At 50.4% G+C, this 14,334-nt stretch overlaps 1 protein-coding gene across 1 annotated transcript in view; it reads left to right on the top strand.

Moving 5' to 3' along the window:
* The window catches only part of SCIN (scinderin), a 59,939-nt gene extending 46,315 nt beyond the window's left edge, over window positions 1-13,624 (top strand). Inside the window, exons 9-15 of the mRNA XM_069094403.1 lie at window positions 3,665-3,784; window positions 5,586-5,756; window positions 8,020-8,197; window positions 8,428-8,549; window positions 9,196-9,273; window positions 11,656-11,716; window positions 12,541-13,624. Coding sequence (XP_068950504.1) covers window positions 3,665-3,784; window positions 5,586-5,756; window positions 8,020-8,197; window positions 8,428-8,549; window positions 9,196-9,273; window positions 11,656-11,716; window positions 12,541-12,668 — 858 coding nt within the window. The 3' untranslated portion in view covers window positions 12,669-13,624. The remainder of the gene's footprint in view (window positions 1-3,664; window positions 3,785-5,585; window positions 5,757-8,019; window positions 8,198-8,427; window positions 8,550-9,195; window positions 9,274-11,655; window positions 11,717-12,540) is intronic.
* Window positions 13,625-14,334: the final 710 nt, after the last annotated feature.

Raw genomic sequence — 14,334 nt, 5'->3', positions numbered from 1 at the left:
ACTTTGATCGTGGCTTTCAGGTAGTCCAATAATTTTTAAATTATCTCTCCTGGATCTATTTTGCAGGTCAGTGGTTTTTCCCATGAGATATTTCACATTGCCTTCTTTTTTTTTTATTTGTTTGGATTTGTTTAATAGTATCTTGATTTCTCATAAAATCATTAGCTTCCATTTGCTCCAATCTAATTCTGAAGGAATGATTCTTTTCAGTGAGCTTTTGAGATTCTTTTTCCATCTGGAAAATTTGGCTTTTTAAGGCATTCTTCTCCTCATTGGCTTTTTGAGCCTCTTTTGCCATTTGAGTTAGTCTATTTTTTAAGGTGTTATTTTCTTCAGTCAGGTTATTGACTCTCTTTTCCTGATTTTCTTGCATCATTCTCATTTCTCTTCCCAATTTTTCCCCCACTTCTCTTATTTGGTTTTCAAAATCCTTCTTAATCTCTTCTATGGCCTGTAAGCAGTTCATATTTTTCTGGGAAGCTTTTGGTGCAGGAGTTCTGACTTTGTTGTCTTCCTCCTGTTCCATGCTTTGATCCTTTTTGTCCCCAAAATAGAAGTCTAATGTCAGATTGCTCTGCTTCCTTATGTTGCCACTGAAATATTTAACTTTTGGGCTTTTTGCCACAAAATAACTCTGCTTCCAGAGAGAGAGCTTTGTCCCAAATTTCTGGGGTTTTCTCAGCAGTCAGAGCTATAAGTTGGCTGCCCTCTCTGAAGCCTGCACATGCTCTGACACACTGGTCACGTGCCCCAGGACCTCCACCCTAGATAGGGATCCAGATCCAAGCAGGTGAAAGCAAGGGAGATAACTCCTCAGACTGGTTGCTTGGCTCCCCTACAATCTACAGGCCAGGAACTCTGCAGCAGCCATGCAGTAGCAGCTGCATGGCCACTAAGCTTCAGCTGCTTCTCGCTCCTGGGGGCAGAGGCCGGATCACACTCCCAGACACCCTATTCCCAAAGTGCACACTGCCCTGACCTCTCACTTTGTGTTTGGCATTTACGGGTTGATAATTCTGGAAACTGCCACAGCTGCTAGTGATCTACTCTCCTGACGTCTAGCCATGGCTGATCTGGCTACCCTGAAGTTAAAACCTCAGGCTCACGTGGGGCTGGGCTCTGCTCCCAGAGCACTGCAGTGACCCCTTCCTGCTGGCCTGCCAGGCTGTTTTCAGTGGGAGGCTTGTTTTTCTCTCTCACGTTCTGAGTTCTGTAGTTTTAAGTTTGTTTAGTGTCATTTTTTACATGTATTGGTGGAGGTGGAAGTGGGAGCCACACAGAAGTCCTGTTTCTACTCCACCATCTTGGTCTGCACCCCAAGTCTCTCATTTTTTACTAGTTAGTGGAAGAGGCCATTGTGGCAGCTGAGGAAAGGACCTGGGTTAAAATCCTGCCTCTGACACATACTGGCTACATGACCCTGTAATGGTAATGGAATTTGAAGATCCTTTTGTGGGATGGCCTTGTTGATGTGATGAGAGGGGGATGAACAGGGAGGAGGTGGTACCGTGATATAGAGAAAAACTCAAGCTGAGAAAGGCTAGAAGAACTTTTGGGAGCAGCCTCGTGGAGGCAGAGAGAGAGAGACAGATAGAGATATATAGACAGATGCCAGCCAGAGCTGCCTGGAACTTCTGAAGGCCAGTTCGAGCTGCCCAGGACTTCTGAGGGCCACCCGGAACTGCCAAGAACTGAGGAAGTATGATGGTGGTGCTGGTATTTTGTCTGTCTGTTCTGATGTTACTTTGTTAGATTCATTTGTTGATAGAGGCCTGAAACCTTGTTGTTGGGTCTAGGTGGATTTCACAAGCAGAGAGTGAACTGAAGGTGCCAGCAATGTTCTCGAATGTTATTGTGGCTTTGTTAAGCTTTGTCTTCCCAAGAACAAGAACTGCTTAAAACTTTCCTTGGGTCAAGATGAAGAAAAGACCTCTCCTTGGGTGTTGAATGCTGTGATGATATTGTAACCTAGTCGTGACCTACAGGTGGATGGCCTTTGTGCTTTCCAAGGCCCCTTGAGAGAGTGCTTGGTGGTGACTGATGATATTGTAATTCGGTTGTGATCCGGGGTGGAAAACTTTTGACTTTTGTACTTTGTGACTGACCAAATGAATGTACTCTGTTTAAAAGAGAACTTTAATCTTTATACTTTGGGATTGAATTGAGGACTTACAAAATGATTGAGTTACACGTGGTGAATGCTGTATTTTGATTTTCTGTGAATGTTTTACCTTAATCTGCTACTGAATTAATGAAGAGTTTACTATGCTCGTAATCTGAACCCTGGAAGTTGTTCACAGCAGCAGTCCTCTGAAAAGCTTCTTGTGCTTCATGTTACAGACCCTGGGAAAGTCACTTAAATCTCTCAAGTCTCAGGAAACTCTCAGAGACAGTGAGTTACAAATGAATTGCCAATCAGCATTGATGGAAGGAATTCCAATGTTAGAACATAACTAGAATGACACATAAATGTTGTGTATGTGTGTGTGTGGGTGTATGTGCATGTGTATGTGTGCATGTGTGTTAGAGGCTGGTCTGTTTGTTGAATTAAAAATGATAGGTTTCCTCAATTCTCCACCAGGCTTTCTGCTGGAGAAGGGGAAGGAGAGTTTTGTAAAATTACGATTTTCTTGTGGCCATCAAGTCAAATTTCTCGTCATAATCTTCCTGCAGAGGAGTGAATGGTGAGGGCAGGTGGTCCTCAAATACTAAAAGCATGTTTATGGAGCCTGGTTCTGCTTGACCCCAGAGGGCAGACTTTGGAGTTGTGGGAATTGCCAAGAAGCCTACTTAGGTTTTGCAGGAGAAAAAGCTTCCTAATAAGGAAAGGAAGCTGTGGAGGGAGTGGAGAGGGCTTCTTGGGGCTGTGCTGTTCCCCTCCTCTTGGGAGCACCTCAGGCAGCACTGGACTTTCACTTGTCAGTGATGAAAAGGGGAGGGGGATTCGTGTCCATACTGGGTTGGTCTCATGGCCACTGTGTCCTCCCCCACTTTGAGATTCATGGAGTCTGTCATCCTGAGGGCATGAAGTTCACACTAGGGAGACTGCTCTACAGTGAGTTAAGGGGAATATTCTCTGTGTGGTCTTCCTCTCGGCAGAAGGCGGGGTCACAGTGTTCAAATGTGGACCATACCAGCTGATTTATCATCTGAAGCCAGGAGCTTGGTCTTCATAGGTTTGCCCTGAATGTCCCCTATGGCCCCATACCAGCTGTGTGACCCTGGGCAGTTCCCTTCACATGTCAATGTTCCAGGAAGCTCTGGGGAACTATGGGTTACAGAGGAAGTGGTGACTTACATTGTGGAAGGACTCTCCTTATCTGGAAGTTCCCTAGGTCAGTGAAATCACAGATCCAACCCTGGGCCCTATTCCTAATAAAGGCAACAGTGGAGAATGGGATGCCTTTGAAAAGGTGAGCTAACTAGTCATGACATTAAGTATCATTGACACGGTAATCCAGCATTTGCATAGTTCTTCACATGAAAGATGCTAATATTATCCTTATGTTACAGATGAGGAAGCTGAGGCTCAGAAAGGTTGGTGCCTCCTCCAGGAATCATTTCATTCTCACAGGGTCATGGCTCCTTCTCTCCCTGGTGAAGCTCAGGTTCTGGCTGGAAACAGCTGCAAAGCGTCCAGAACCCAGGGCCTGGTCTATGACTTGGGAGCCTCTGCATTCTTTCTCTCTGCAGGCAGGGGGCTCACGCCACCAGAGATGAGCTGACCACCTCTGCTTTCCTGACCGTTCAGCTGGACCGCTCCCTGGGAGGGACGCCCGTGCAGGTCAGTGGCAGCCCCCTGCAGGAAGCCCCTTCCTTCACCCACAGACCCCAGAATCTTTTTCCTGCAACTTTAACAACCTTCTGAATGAAACCCAAGTGTTCTTCATTTCCCTCTGTATTTATCTCCTCACATTCTGCCAAAGGAAAAATAAAGCTCTTGGAGGAGTGCTCTCTGTATCTCATACCTAAGCAATTACTCCTCCCTCCCTCCCTCCCTTCCTTCCTCCCTCCCTTCCTTCCTTCCTTCCTCCCTCTGTCCCTTCCTTCCTTCCTCCTTCCATCCCTCCCTCCCTCCCTTCCCCAGGGGCAGAGGAGAGTTGAGTGTCCAGAGAACAACCAGCATTTATTCTATTGGCCTCTCCTGTCTTGAGATTTTCCTAGTGGCTTTGCTTTCATTGCACCATTGCACACTTGCTTTATACACACACTGACTACTTAGTCACATGAGGCTTAAATTGGGTTCTTGACCTCAGTTATGGACACTTAAAAAAAATGACAAGTGTGTTTCAGCATCATTGTTTTCCTTTGAAATACTATGTATTTTATGCTAAGAACTTGAAAGCCTGCCCCCAGGAGGCATCCATCACCACCCCCCCCCAGGCTGATGGCTGCAGGTGAAGAACCTGGGCCTTCAGTGAGGGAGGTTTCTCTGAGTTCAGAGGCTTGGGGTCCTGGGGCTTGACTCCCAACCACGTCCTGACAGTCTGGATGTTCAGTGTGTATAAGCTCTTCTCAGAACCAAGTCAGTAAGTGGGCATTTGAGAGAGGGCTGGCCTTGACAAGGCAGGGCTCTGAGATGCCCTTCTTTGAAAATATTTAAATTGGCTCATTTGGACTTAGAGCCAGCCCAGCGCACAGACCCCTGCTGCTAATTGTCCCGCATCTGGCTTTCTTGCATGGGTCACTCATCAAACACTAATCAAGGCCTGGCTTCTGTAGCCAGCCCTGCCCTGGAGGACCTAATGACCTAACCTTGGTTGCTGGGCCAAGCCCCCTGTGGGGGTCACAGGGCATGCTGGGATGGGAGCATGGCTGAGCAGGGAATGCAGAGGCCATTGCCAAGCTCCAGAAAGCTTCCTGATGGAGACTGTAAATTCAGGCGCCGTCCCTTCTGGACAGTGAGGATGGGCCATCCTCTGGAGGGCCTGCAGTCAAGTGCAGCTAGGTGTGGTTCTCATCAGAGCCACTAGGTGGCGGCCCAGTCCGCACTGCTGTGCAGAGACCATGCTGGCCGTGAAGCCCGGCCATCCCTTGACAATCCCTGGGTTAAGTAGTCATTGCTGGTGGGGTTGCGGCCCTGACCCCTCTCAGGGTCCTTCCTCAGTGCAGGAGCAGCTGAGCTAGCCCTCCTTCAAGGCTCAGATCCCAGGGCACCTCCTCTGGGAGGCCGCCCAGATTTCCTGGGCCTCCTCTCCCAAGTCACCCCATGCTCAGTTTGTATGGACAGGCATGGCAGCCAGGGCACGGGGAGCCAGCCTGGGAGGGCTGGGGGTGTGGCCCTGGCTGGTGCCCCCACCCATTCTGAGATGAACAGTTTCCCAGTGGTTGCTGACCTGCTATAGAGTGGGGAGTCTGTGTCCTGTACCTAGGAAAACTCAGGCCCTCTGGCCCCATTCCTCCCTGTGCCCCCATCACCAGCTGTGTCTATGATGCCCCCACCAGATGGCCATCTGGCCTGTCTGCAGACTCAGGCATGGGGAGCTCATTCCTTCCAAAGCCACCCATTCTGACCTCGCGCAGGTCTCATTTCTCCAGCAGCGTCTGCCTCGTTCTCTCTTTTCTCAAACAAATTCTTTCCCCAGGTGCGTGTCTCCCAAGGCAAGGAACCTGTGCACCTGCTGAGCCTGTTCAAAGACAAGCCCCTCATTATTTACAAGAATGGCACATCCAAGAAAGGAGGACAGGCACCTCCGGCCCCCACACGCCTCTTCCAAGTCCGCCGAAACCTGGGCTCCATCACCAGGATTGTGGAGGTAGCAGACGTGACTCCTCTGCAGAATGGCCCCATGGGTTCTGATGCTCAAAAGTATCAGCCCCAAAGTGTGGCTCCCAATCCCCCGGCTGCATGACATTCTTTGTCCCCAAGCCTCAGTTTCTTCATCTGCAAAATGGGGGTGATCATCATGGCACCTACTTCCTAGGATTGTTGTGTGAGGTCCAATGGCAGGTTTTCATAGGCTTTAAAGTGCCATGGAAAATGGCAGCTTTATTTTATAATTACAAGTGTCAGACCATTAGAAAATTACCACTGCCAAAGGGTCAGGCCTGTATCCTGCCTTGGGCCTCAAAGAGGGGACCTGATGCCCTAATCAGGATATCACGACTCTGAAAGAGGATGTCTCACTGGGGAACGCTTCAGGAAACTGGGAATCCCGGTACCCCTGGGGACACTGGACAAATCACTTCACCCCTGGGCCCAAGTTCATAAAACAGGGATGCTAATTCTTACCTCGTTTGCCCTACATGGTTGTTAAGAAAACCACTGGGGAGCTGAAGGTTAAGGGTTTTGAATGGCTTCTTGGGTTTGGGGGCAGGCACCTACTCTCCCTGTAGTTGGGCTCCTCTCTGGGTCCCTGCTCTATGGTTGAAGGAAGCTTCCCTTACCTGGGGCCAGGGCCTGTGGGCCAATCCCAAGCCACATCCAAGCCCATCCTCCCTCCCGCAGGGTTATCTTATGCATTCTTTGGCCAGCCCCAATCCCAGAGCCTCTGAGGTTAATTAAGTGGGAAGTAACCATCCTTCCCACCCTCCTCCCCACCCTAAGTGTACTTCCATCTGGGTATGAGGAGCCACCCCCCTGCTGGGATTCCAGTCTGTTCAGCTAGGGAAGGGTGGAGGCCCAAGGTCAGGCTGGTGGGAGCCGCAGGGCTTCCTTGGATCTGGCCTGATGTGTCTGACCCCACAGGACAAGCAGAAAAAGGCTTCTGGACAGTGAGTGCTGGGAAGCTCTTAACAAACCCCAGTGGTTAAAGGCATCTTTGTCTCGAAGGGGATCCCCACTTCTAAAGATGAAAACCCAGCTTCTCTGCCTGCCACCCCCCCACATTCCCCACAGGCCTGGCCTTTCCTGATCTTTCCTAATGTCCTGTGAAATCTTTTGCATAGACTGACCCCTAGTCCCTGCTTTAGCTCAGCCTCTCCCAAGCTCCCAGCTTCCCTCACTGGCTCAGTGCCCTCCCTCCACCCCTCTACCCCTCTACCCCTACACACACACACACACACACACACACACACACTCACACTCTCTCTCTCTCACACTCTCTCACACTCACACTCTCACTCTCTCATTGGGTTTTCATTTCTCATCAGTCCTATACTTGCTTATTTGTAAACATGGATTCACACAGAGGGATATCAGTACCCTGGGGGCAGGGCCCCTCTGCCTTTTGCCTTTCTGCTCACAGTCCTCACAAGTCCTGGAAGCCAGTGGGCCCATAAGAAATGCTTGTTGGGTGACTGATTATCAGGCCCAAGGTTTGTCTGTCGACTCTGCCATCTTCACAGAGGCTACCCCATCCCCTCTCTTCAGACACCCCTGAGATGTCAACCAGACAAATGCACAGACAGCTGTTGACAGCCTGGGGTATCTGAGGAAGGCACTGGGCACCACAGACAAAATCAGAGATTCATGGGCCAGTCTGAGCGGAGAACCCCAGAGATGACCCCATCCAAGGGACAGTGCTGAATGGATGGACTGGAAATGATTGCAGGAAGGGGAGAGACAGGTAGCAAAGGAGCAGGAGGCCTTGTTCTCACTTCCTGATGAGTTAACGGGAGGAGATGAGAGTGGAGGGACAGGATGGAGAAGCAGACAGACTGGGTGGGCAGCTGGGCAGTCTTGGCAGCTGAGGATGTCAGTGTTGGGACAGGGAGAAAGACGGATGGATGCTTGGTGTAGGGGCCAGTGCCAAGACGCAGTGGGGTGTAGTGGGAAGCAGCTGCCTCACATCCAGAGGACGCAGATGAAGGCCTTCGTGGGAGCTCTGGGGCCCCTTATCGGGTCATCCCGTGGGAGAGAGGAGGATGGTGCTACCATGACACCACAGTCACGGGTCCCACATTTCATGGTCTCATGGGAGCCCTCACTCGCCCTGGGTGTTAGGTTGGGCACGCCTCTCGTCCCCATTTCTAAGGTGAGGTCACCGGGGCTCAGGGAGCCTATGCCTTGCCAGCTTCTGTCTATAGAGGGGCAAATACAGCCCCAGTCACTGGGCTACCATCTCCTGCTGATTCCAGGTGGATGTGGATTCAGATTCATTGAATTCCAATGATGTTTTTGTCCTGAAACTGCCCCGCAATGCCGGCTACACGTGGATTGGGAGAGGAGCCAGTGAGGAGGAGGAGAAGGGAGCAGAGTACCTAAGGAGCGTCCTGAAATGCCACACCACCAAGGTCCTAGAAGGCCAAGAGCCAGGTATGTGCCCCCGCTCAGCTGCAGGTACCCAAGCCTGCTGTTGGCGAGGGCCAGGAAGGAGCACAGCCCGAACTTCACTCCCCTAAGAAGTCAGGGGACAGGGGTCTGTTGAGTTTACTCATTCAAAGCCATTAAAGGCAGGGGCAATGGAAAGCCCTGGGGGATGGGAAGCAATGGCTCCCTGGCATTGCAGGGGTCCCTTCAAGCCTGTTCTCTTGGGTGTTCCACAGAGGAATTCTGGGGTGCTCTGGGAGGGAAGAAAGCATACCAGACTTCTCCGCTGCTAGAAACCCAGATGGCAGACCACCCCCCTCGGCTCTTCGGCTGCTCCAACAAAACGGGCCGCTTTCTTGTGAGTATCTCGCAGGCTCTGGGCTCCCGACACGTGGGTTAGTGCGGGGTCAGTGCAGGTCAGTGCTGGCCCAGGGCTCTGGGGCTGCCACTTCCACACCCAGACACCCGTAGGTGCCTTGCTCCCTCTCCTGGGCCCACTGCGAAGCACGTGTGTGGTCTAGGATGTGGAGGGGAGGGCTTTTGTCCAGGGGCTGGCCGACTGATTCATTCTAGAAATGCACGTCCAGGGGGAGGCCTTCTGTTCGTGGCAGCCGGGGCTGTGCTTGATGTTCTCGGCTTGGTAGACTTTCTTGTGATAGTTGTCTCAGTGGAGGGACAACAGCTGGGCTCACCCTGGTGCCACTCTCAGGGGAGCCTGACGTGCTTGTGTGGGAATTAGGCTCTGAGTCTGTACGAAATGGGGGTGATAACCTGTGGACTCCCCACCCAGGGGGCCACCGTGTGGATATGACAAGATGAAAAGCGTGGAGATGTGGCTGCTGCTGTTGTTAACAACATCAGTAAGCAGCAGCGATCGTAGGAACAGTGGCCCTAACAAGCCTGAGGGTAAGCCTGGCTTCCTTGGCATCCCCAGGCCCCCCACAGTGGCCTGGAATCAAGGGGAGAGGATGAAGAATTACAGGAAAAGTTGCTGTGTGTTTCAGATCGAGGAGGTTCCAGGAGAATTCACTCAGGATGACTTGGCAGAAGATGACGTCATGCTGCTGGATGCTTGGGAGCAGGTGAGGACAGGGCTCTCCTGGTGACCTTGCCCCTGCCCTGTGAGAGGCTCACAGCTGGGAAGATGGCGATGAGAAAACCCTGCCTCATAGCAGGCAGAGCTGGGCTTGGCACCACACGCGTTTGCCCTGGAGTGATGCTCTGGTGTCCGTGTAAAGAACAGGGCCTGCTGTGGGCACGGGGCAGACCCTTGATGTTCGGGCGATCGTCTCCAATGTTCCCTCATGGGTTGCCTCTGCACCTTGTCTTGCTTCAGTGCCCCCGCAGTGGGCACCAGCCTCTGTTGTTCAGTGACGTGTTGTGTGCTTGTAAACAGAGGCAGTAACTGGGGCTGCCCATGGCCACCCGCATCACGTCCAGCCTTTCCTGCTCCGGCCAGGACCAGGAAGCACTTTGGGGAGGTGCTCCCCAGGCACCTGGCTCTTACTGCCCAGATAGGTGTGTCTGGCCTGTCTCCCCTCATTTGGACACTCAGGATCCTGGTGGCTTACCCATAAACACCTGTGGGCTGCCTCAGCCTGGGGGCCCTGATAGGATGGTGGTTGGGAATACTCAGCCCTAGACCAGCCAGGAAATTAGATTGGTAAGTGATGCTTAATGCCTCCACTCAGAGTAAACAACAGAAAGCTTGGTGCACAGCGTGAAAGCCTGCTGACCCTTCCTGCAGAGCAGGAGTAGAGGAAGGAAGAGGAGGGGTGTAACAAGAATGTAAATTTTAAAGATCTTCCCTGCCCCTAGGCTAAAGTGCACCTGGAGACTGGGGTGGGAGGCTTGTTTTTCAGTTGATACTTTTTGATTGGCCTTTTGTTGCAGCAAGCACCCCAGTGTCCCCAGGGTGCCTGCTCACTCAGGTTCTTGGATCTGCTTTGTTAAAGGAAAGCAACTCAAAATGGGTTAACAAGCTTACTTTAATCAGTCAGACATATATCGTTTACCTTGTTCAGGAGAAAAGGTCAGCACCCTGAACCTCAAAGTATACAGGCATAATTATCAAGACAGAAACATCAAGTAGACAGATTTCCAAACTGTCCAACCATTACATCCATACCCAGTCAACATCTGGGTTTCCACATTCTGGGTTTTTCAAAGCCTGGGAACTCTCAACAACGGCTTCCCAGAATTCAGATCAAATCACAGAATACTTCTCAAAGTGAGTCCCAAAACAAAGCTACACATCAGGGCTTATATAGCCTTCTCCTGGCTCAGAGAATGTAACAACCTTTTGGACCCACTGGACAATCAAAAAGTATCAACTGAAAAACAAGCCTCCCACCCCAGTCTCCAGGTGCACTTTAGCCTAGGGGCAGGGAAGATCTTTAAAATTTACATTCTTGTTACAAGGGGGTACAGGGTAGTGGATAGAGCTGGTCTTGGGAGCCAGAAGACTGGGTTCTTGTCCCCTTTCTGAAGCATGCCGGTTGTGTGATCCTGGGCAAGTCTCTCTCTGTGCCCCAGGCATCCACTGAGGTCATCAGATGGGGGAAAGGTGCCAACCTGCATTAGTGATGGAGGGCCCCCCTCATCCTGATGAAATCAAATATCTGGGAAGAAGGAAGAGGAAGAAAAGTGTAGCAAGCCCTGCGGAGCTCAGAAACACTGGCCTGGCATACAAAATAGGAGCCTACTCTGGTTTTTAGTCCCAGTCAGTCAATCGACAGGCATTTATTAAGCCCCTGCTGTGTGCTGGGGATACACGCAGCCCTGCTGTGTCTCAGGTCCCCACCTGGCCCTGGACACATTGCCTTGGGAATCTGGTCACGGAACCCAACCACTGCCAAGAATGGGTCCTTCAGGCCTGAATACTTTCTCATGTCCACTTTATGGGGCAACAGCAAACATTGACTTTATGGGTCACTTTGAGAGGGCCAAAAATAAATAAAAGGATTGCCATACCTGCTTTCCTCCAAGGATGTTATCCCAACTTACAGTCCAGGTTTGATGCTGTGGGCTTTAAGGCTAACAGACCTCCCAACATCCCTTCAGGCCCGGGAGACTTGGCAGCTTCAAAAGTTTCAGCCTTGGGGTGGCTAGATGGTACAGTGAATAGAGCACTGGCCCTGAAGTCAGGAGAACCTGAGTGTGAATCAGACACTTAACACTTACTAGCCCTGAGACCTTGGGCAAGTCACTGAACCCCAACTGCCCCAATCCTCCCTTTAAAAAGCAAAACAAAACAAAAGTTTCAGCCTTTTCTGCAAGATTAGGATCCCCTTAGGCTTAACTGGACTAAATTAGCTATGGGGCAGCAATAGCCATCTCTCAGAATCTGGGGCTTCCAGCCTCTAGGCTGGCCAGCCCACACAAAGTCACAGGGAGGGAAGGCAGATTTCAAAGGTCCTTCCCCACAATGAGGGAGGATGTGACTTGCCTTTGTGTCTTCTTAGATATTTCTTTGGATTGGCAAAGATGCAAATGAAGTGGAAAAATCAGAATCCATGAAGTCGGGTAAGCAAGCGGGAGTTCTCTGCCGGGGGATGGGCAGGAGCTCCCTGGGCGTGGGAGTGGGGTGGAGGGGAGGGTGGGCGTTCACTGCTGGGGGGGGGGGGGGTGGGCGGGGGGGGGGTGGCTTCATCTGAATGGGTTTTTCCTCCTTGTGGCTCCATGTTCTTGGTTCTGCCTCTTGGTCTCATCCTCCCTCTTCCACCTGTGGACCATTCAGACTCTTGAAGACAATTGTCACAGTCCCCCTTCCTCCCATCCCCAAATTTTCTCTGCTTCAGCCTAAACACACTGCCCCTCCCCAGTTCCTCCAGCCACCTCTTTGATTACCTTGCCTACCAAATGTGGGGACTGGACACTGGTCTCTCAAGGTCCAGGCAGCTTGAACGCCTGTGACTACCTGACAGCTGCATCATTGTTGTCCCTCATGCTTTTCTCCTGTCTGAGAAATGCTCTTAGCACACAGTAGGCACTTAATAAGTATTTATTGCGGAAAGGCTGACGTGTGTGTGTGCATGCCTGCACATGTGCGTGTGTTTTTTTCCAGAGCCAAAACAAGAGGGTTCTTTGACAGTGGGGGCTGCTCAAGGTCACAGAAAACCATGAGACAGTGATGCCCCTACCCCCATGCTATGCCCTGGTTACCTTCTGTCACCCGGGGATCCTCCAAGGGAGGAAAGTCCCTAAGGGTCACTCCCTTGGGATCACACACTGGCCATGCCAGCTGGGCTCTTTCCTTGGGATGGCAGCATTCCTCTTTGGGCATTTTGTTCTCATCCAGTTAAATCCTGACTGACTGACCTTGATGCTGCCGGCTCCTCTCTTTATAGCTAAGACCTACCTTGAGATGGATCCATCCAGGAGAGACCGGAGAACTCCCATCATCATCGTCAAACAGGGATCCGAGCCGCCCACGTTCACGGGCTGGTTCCTGGGATGGGATGCCAGCAAATGGTAGAAACAGTGCATTTGTGTGAGGAGACAAGTGCGTGAGGATGGCCACCTCAGGAACCGGTCACTTGCATTTGCTGGATTCTCTTCATAAGCCAGGACTTCTTCCACTGATGGCGGGAAGGATAACCGCCAGACTTTAACGGGGATGTGGGATCAATGGGGTAGAGCACAAGTTTTTCTAAGGCCAAAGCTGAGGCCTAATGAGCTATGGGATCATGAGGTCATAAAGGGAAGTTAGAGGCTGGGGAGTCAAAGCTTCTCCTTGTACAGGTGAGGAAAGGGAGGCCCCGGGGGCTTCAGGGGCAGAGCTGGGGGCAAGCTTTGCCTTCTGAGACCCAATCTGGGACTGCCACGGCACTATGTGGATGGCATCAGAAATCAAAATGGAGAATGTTCTTTGTGTCTGGTGGGCTTCATCAACTGGGAAATGGTGGGTCTTGTGGGGCTGCCCAGCCCTGCCCGCGCCCATCGTTTTCCCATAGAGATCACCTAGAAAAATTCTGCCCATAGTAAGTGCTTTATCAGCACTGACTGATGGGATGAGGATTGGGAGAACAGAAGGAGGAAGACTGACTTCATTAAGAGGGCTTAGGGCCTTTTCCTTCTTTATTCCAGATACATGTCTATGTAATCATGCCGAACATGTTCTAACAAGAACATCGTTTTCTAATTATTCGTCTAATTTTCCTGGGCTTTAAAAAAAAAAACAAACTTCAAGTTTTTAGTCTTTTTAAAATCCTAACTATTTAGTAAAAAACAAAAAAAGGATTTTTCTTTTATGAACTTGGAAATATATTTAGTAACATAAGATAAACTCTTTAATGAGTCTTTGAATATTAAAGTAAACAATTGCGGAGTGCCTTGTAATAGTGACAATCAGATCCAATTGTCCTCAGTTCACTGTGCTATTAAATCTGTTTAAATATTTAAATACATGAATAAACATGAATGTTAAATGCATTATGTCTTTAATTTGTCCTTAGTTCATCAGCCTTAGTTACTCTATTAATGTTGTTGGCTAATTCTTGATTGATCTAGGAATCTACACATATAAAATTTACCTAATTTTGTCCTTGCATCAACCCTGTGAGGCAGGTGCTGTGTGTGGCCCATCTCATTTTCCAAATGAGGAAACTAAAGCAAGCAGAGATTTCCTGTCTTGCCAGCTAGCAAGACTGAGGCGTGATTTGAATTCAGCTCTTCTCATCTCCAAGTCAAGCACTCATCTGGGAAGCGATCCAGCTGCCTCTCTGAGCAGTGAGCTCAAGACCAAAATCAGAAGGGCCATTTGGTGGGAGATGTTAAACAATTTCAGGAGCTTACATTTCCCCCCCACCCCCACCCCTTGGTTTCTTGCAGTATTTAACCTTATTGGGGAAATCCTTTCAAGTTGGAAAAATTTCATAGCAAGTCATCTGTATTTTAGGTGGAAGTTGTTACCTTTGAGCAAACTGACACCAAGAAAGGGGCCCACCCTGACACCTGTCCTTTCCAGTGCCCTCTGGCCCTGATTAGGTTGGAGGAGGAGGGAGTACCCAGGGTCTGTAAATGGGCCGCCAGGCTCCCCTTCACTTCACTCACCATTGCAGCCCTTTGTCCTTCCCTGGCTCCTTCCTGTGAGCCAGCCCTGTCTGCATCACCCACATTCAGGGTAAGCAGTCTTCACTGTG

The sequence above is a fragment of the Petaurus breviceps genome, unplaced genomic scaffold (assembly GCF_028583685.1).
Source record: "Petaurus breviceps papuanus isolate PSGF00001 unplaced genomic scaffold, PetGlider_PUasm1.0 218, whole genome shotgun sequence".
NCBI lineage: Eukaryota > Metazoa > Chordata > Mammalia > Diprotodontia > Petauridae > Petaurus > Petaurus breviceps.
This window is presented reverse-complemented; position numbering and strand designations above follow the sequence as displayed.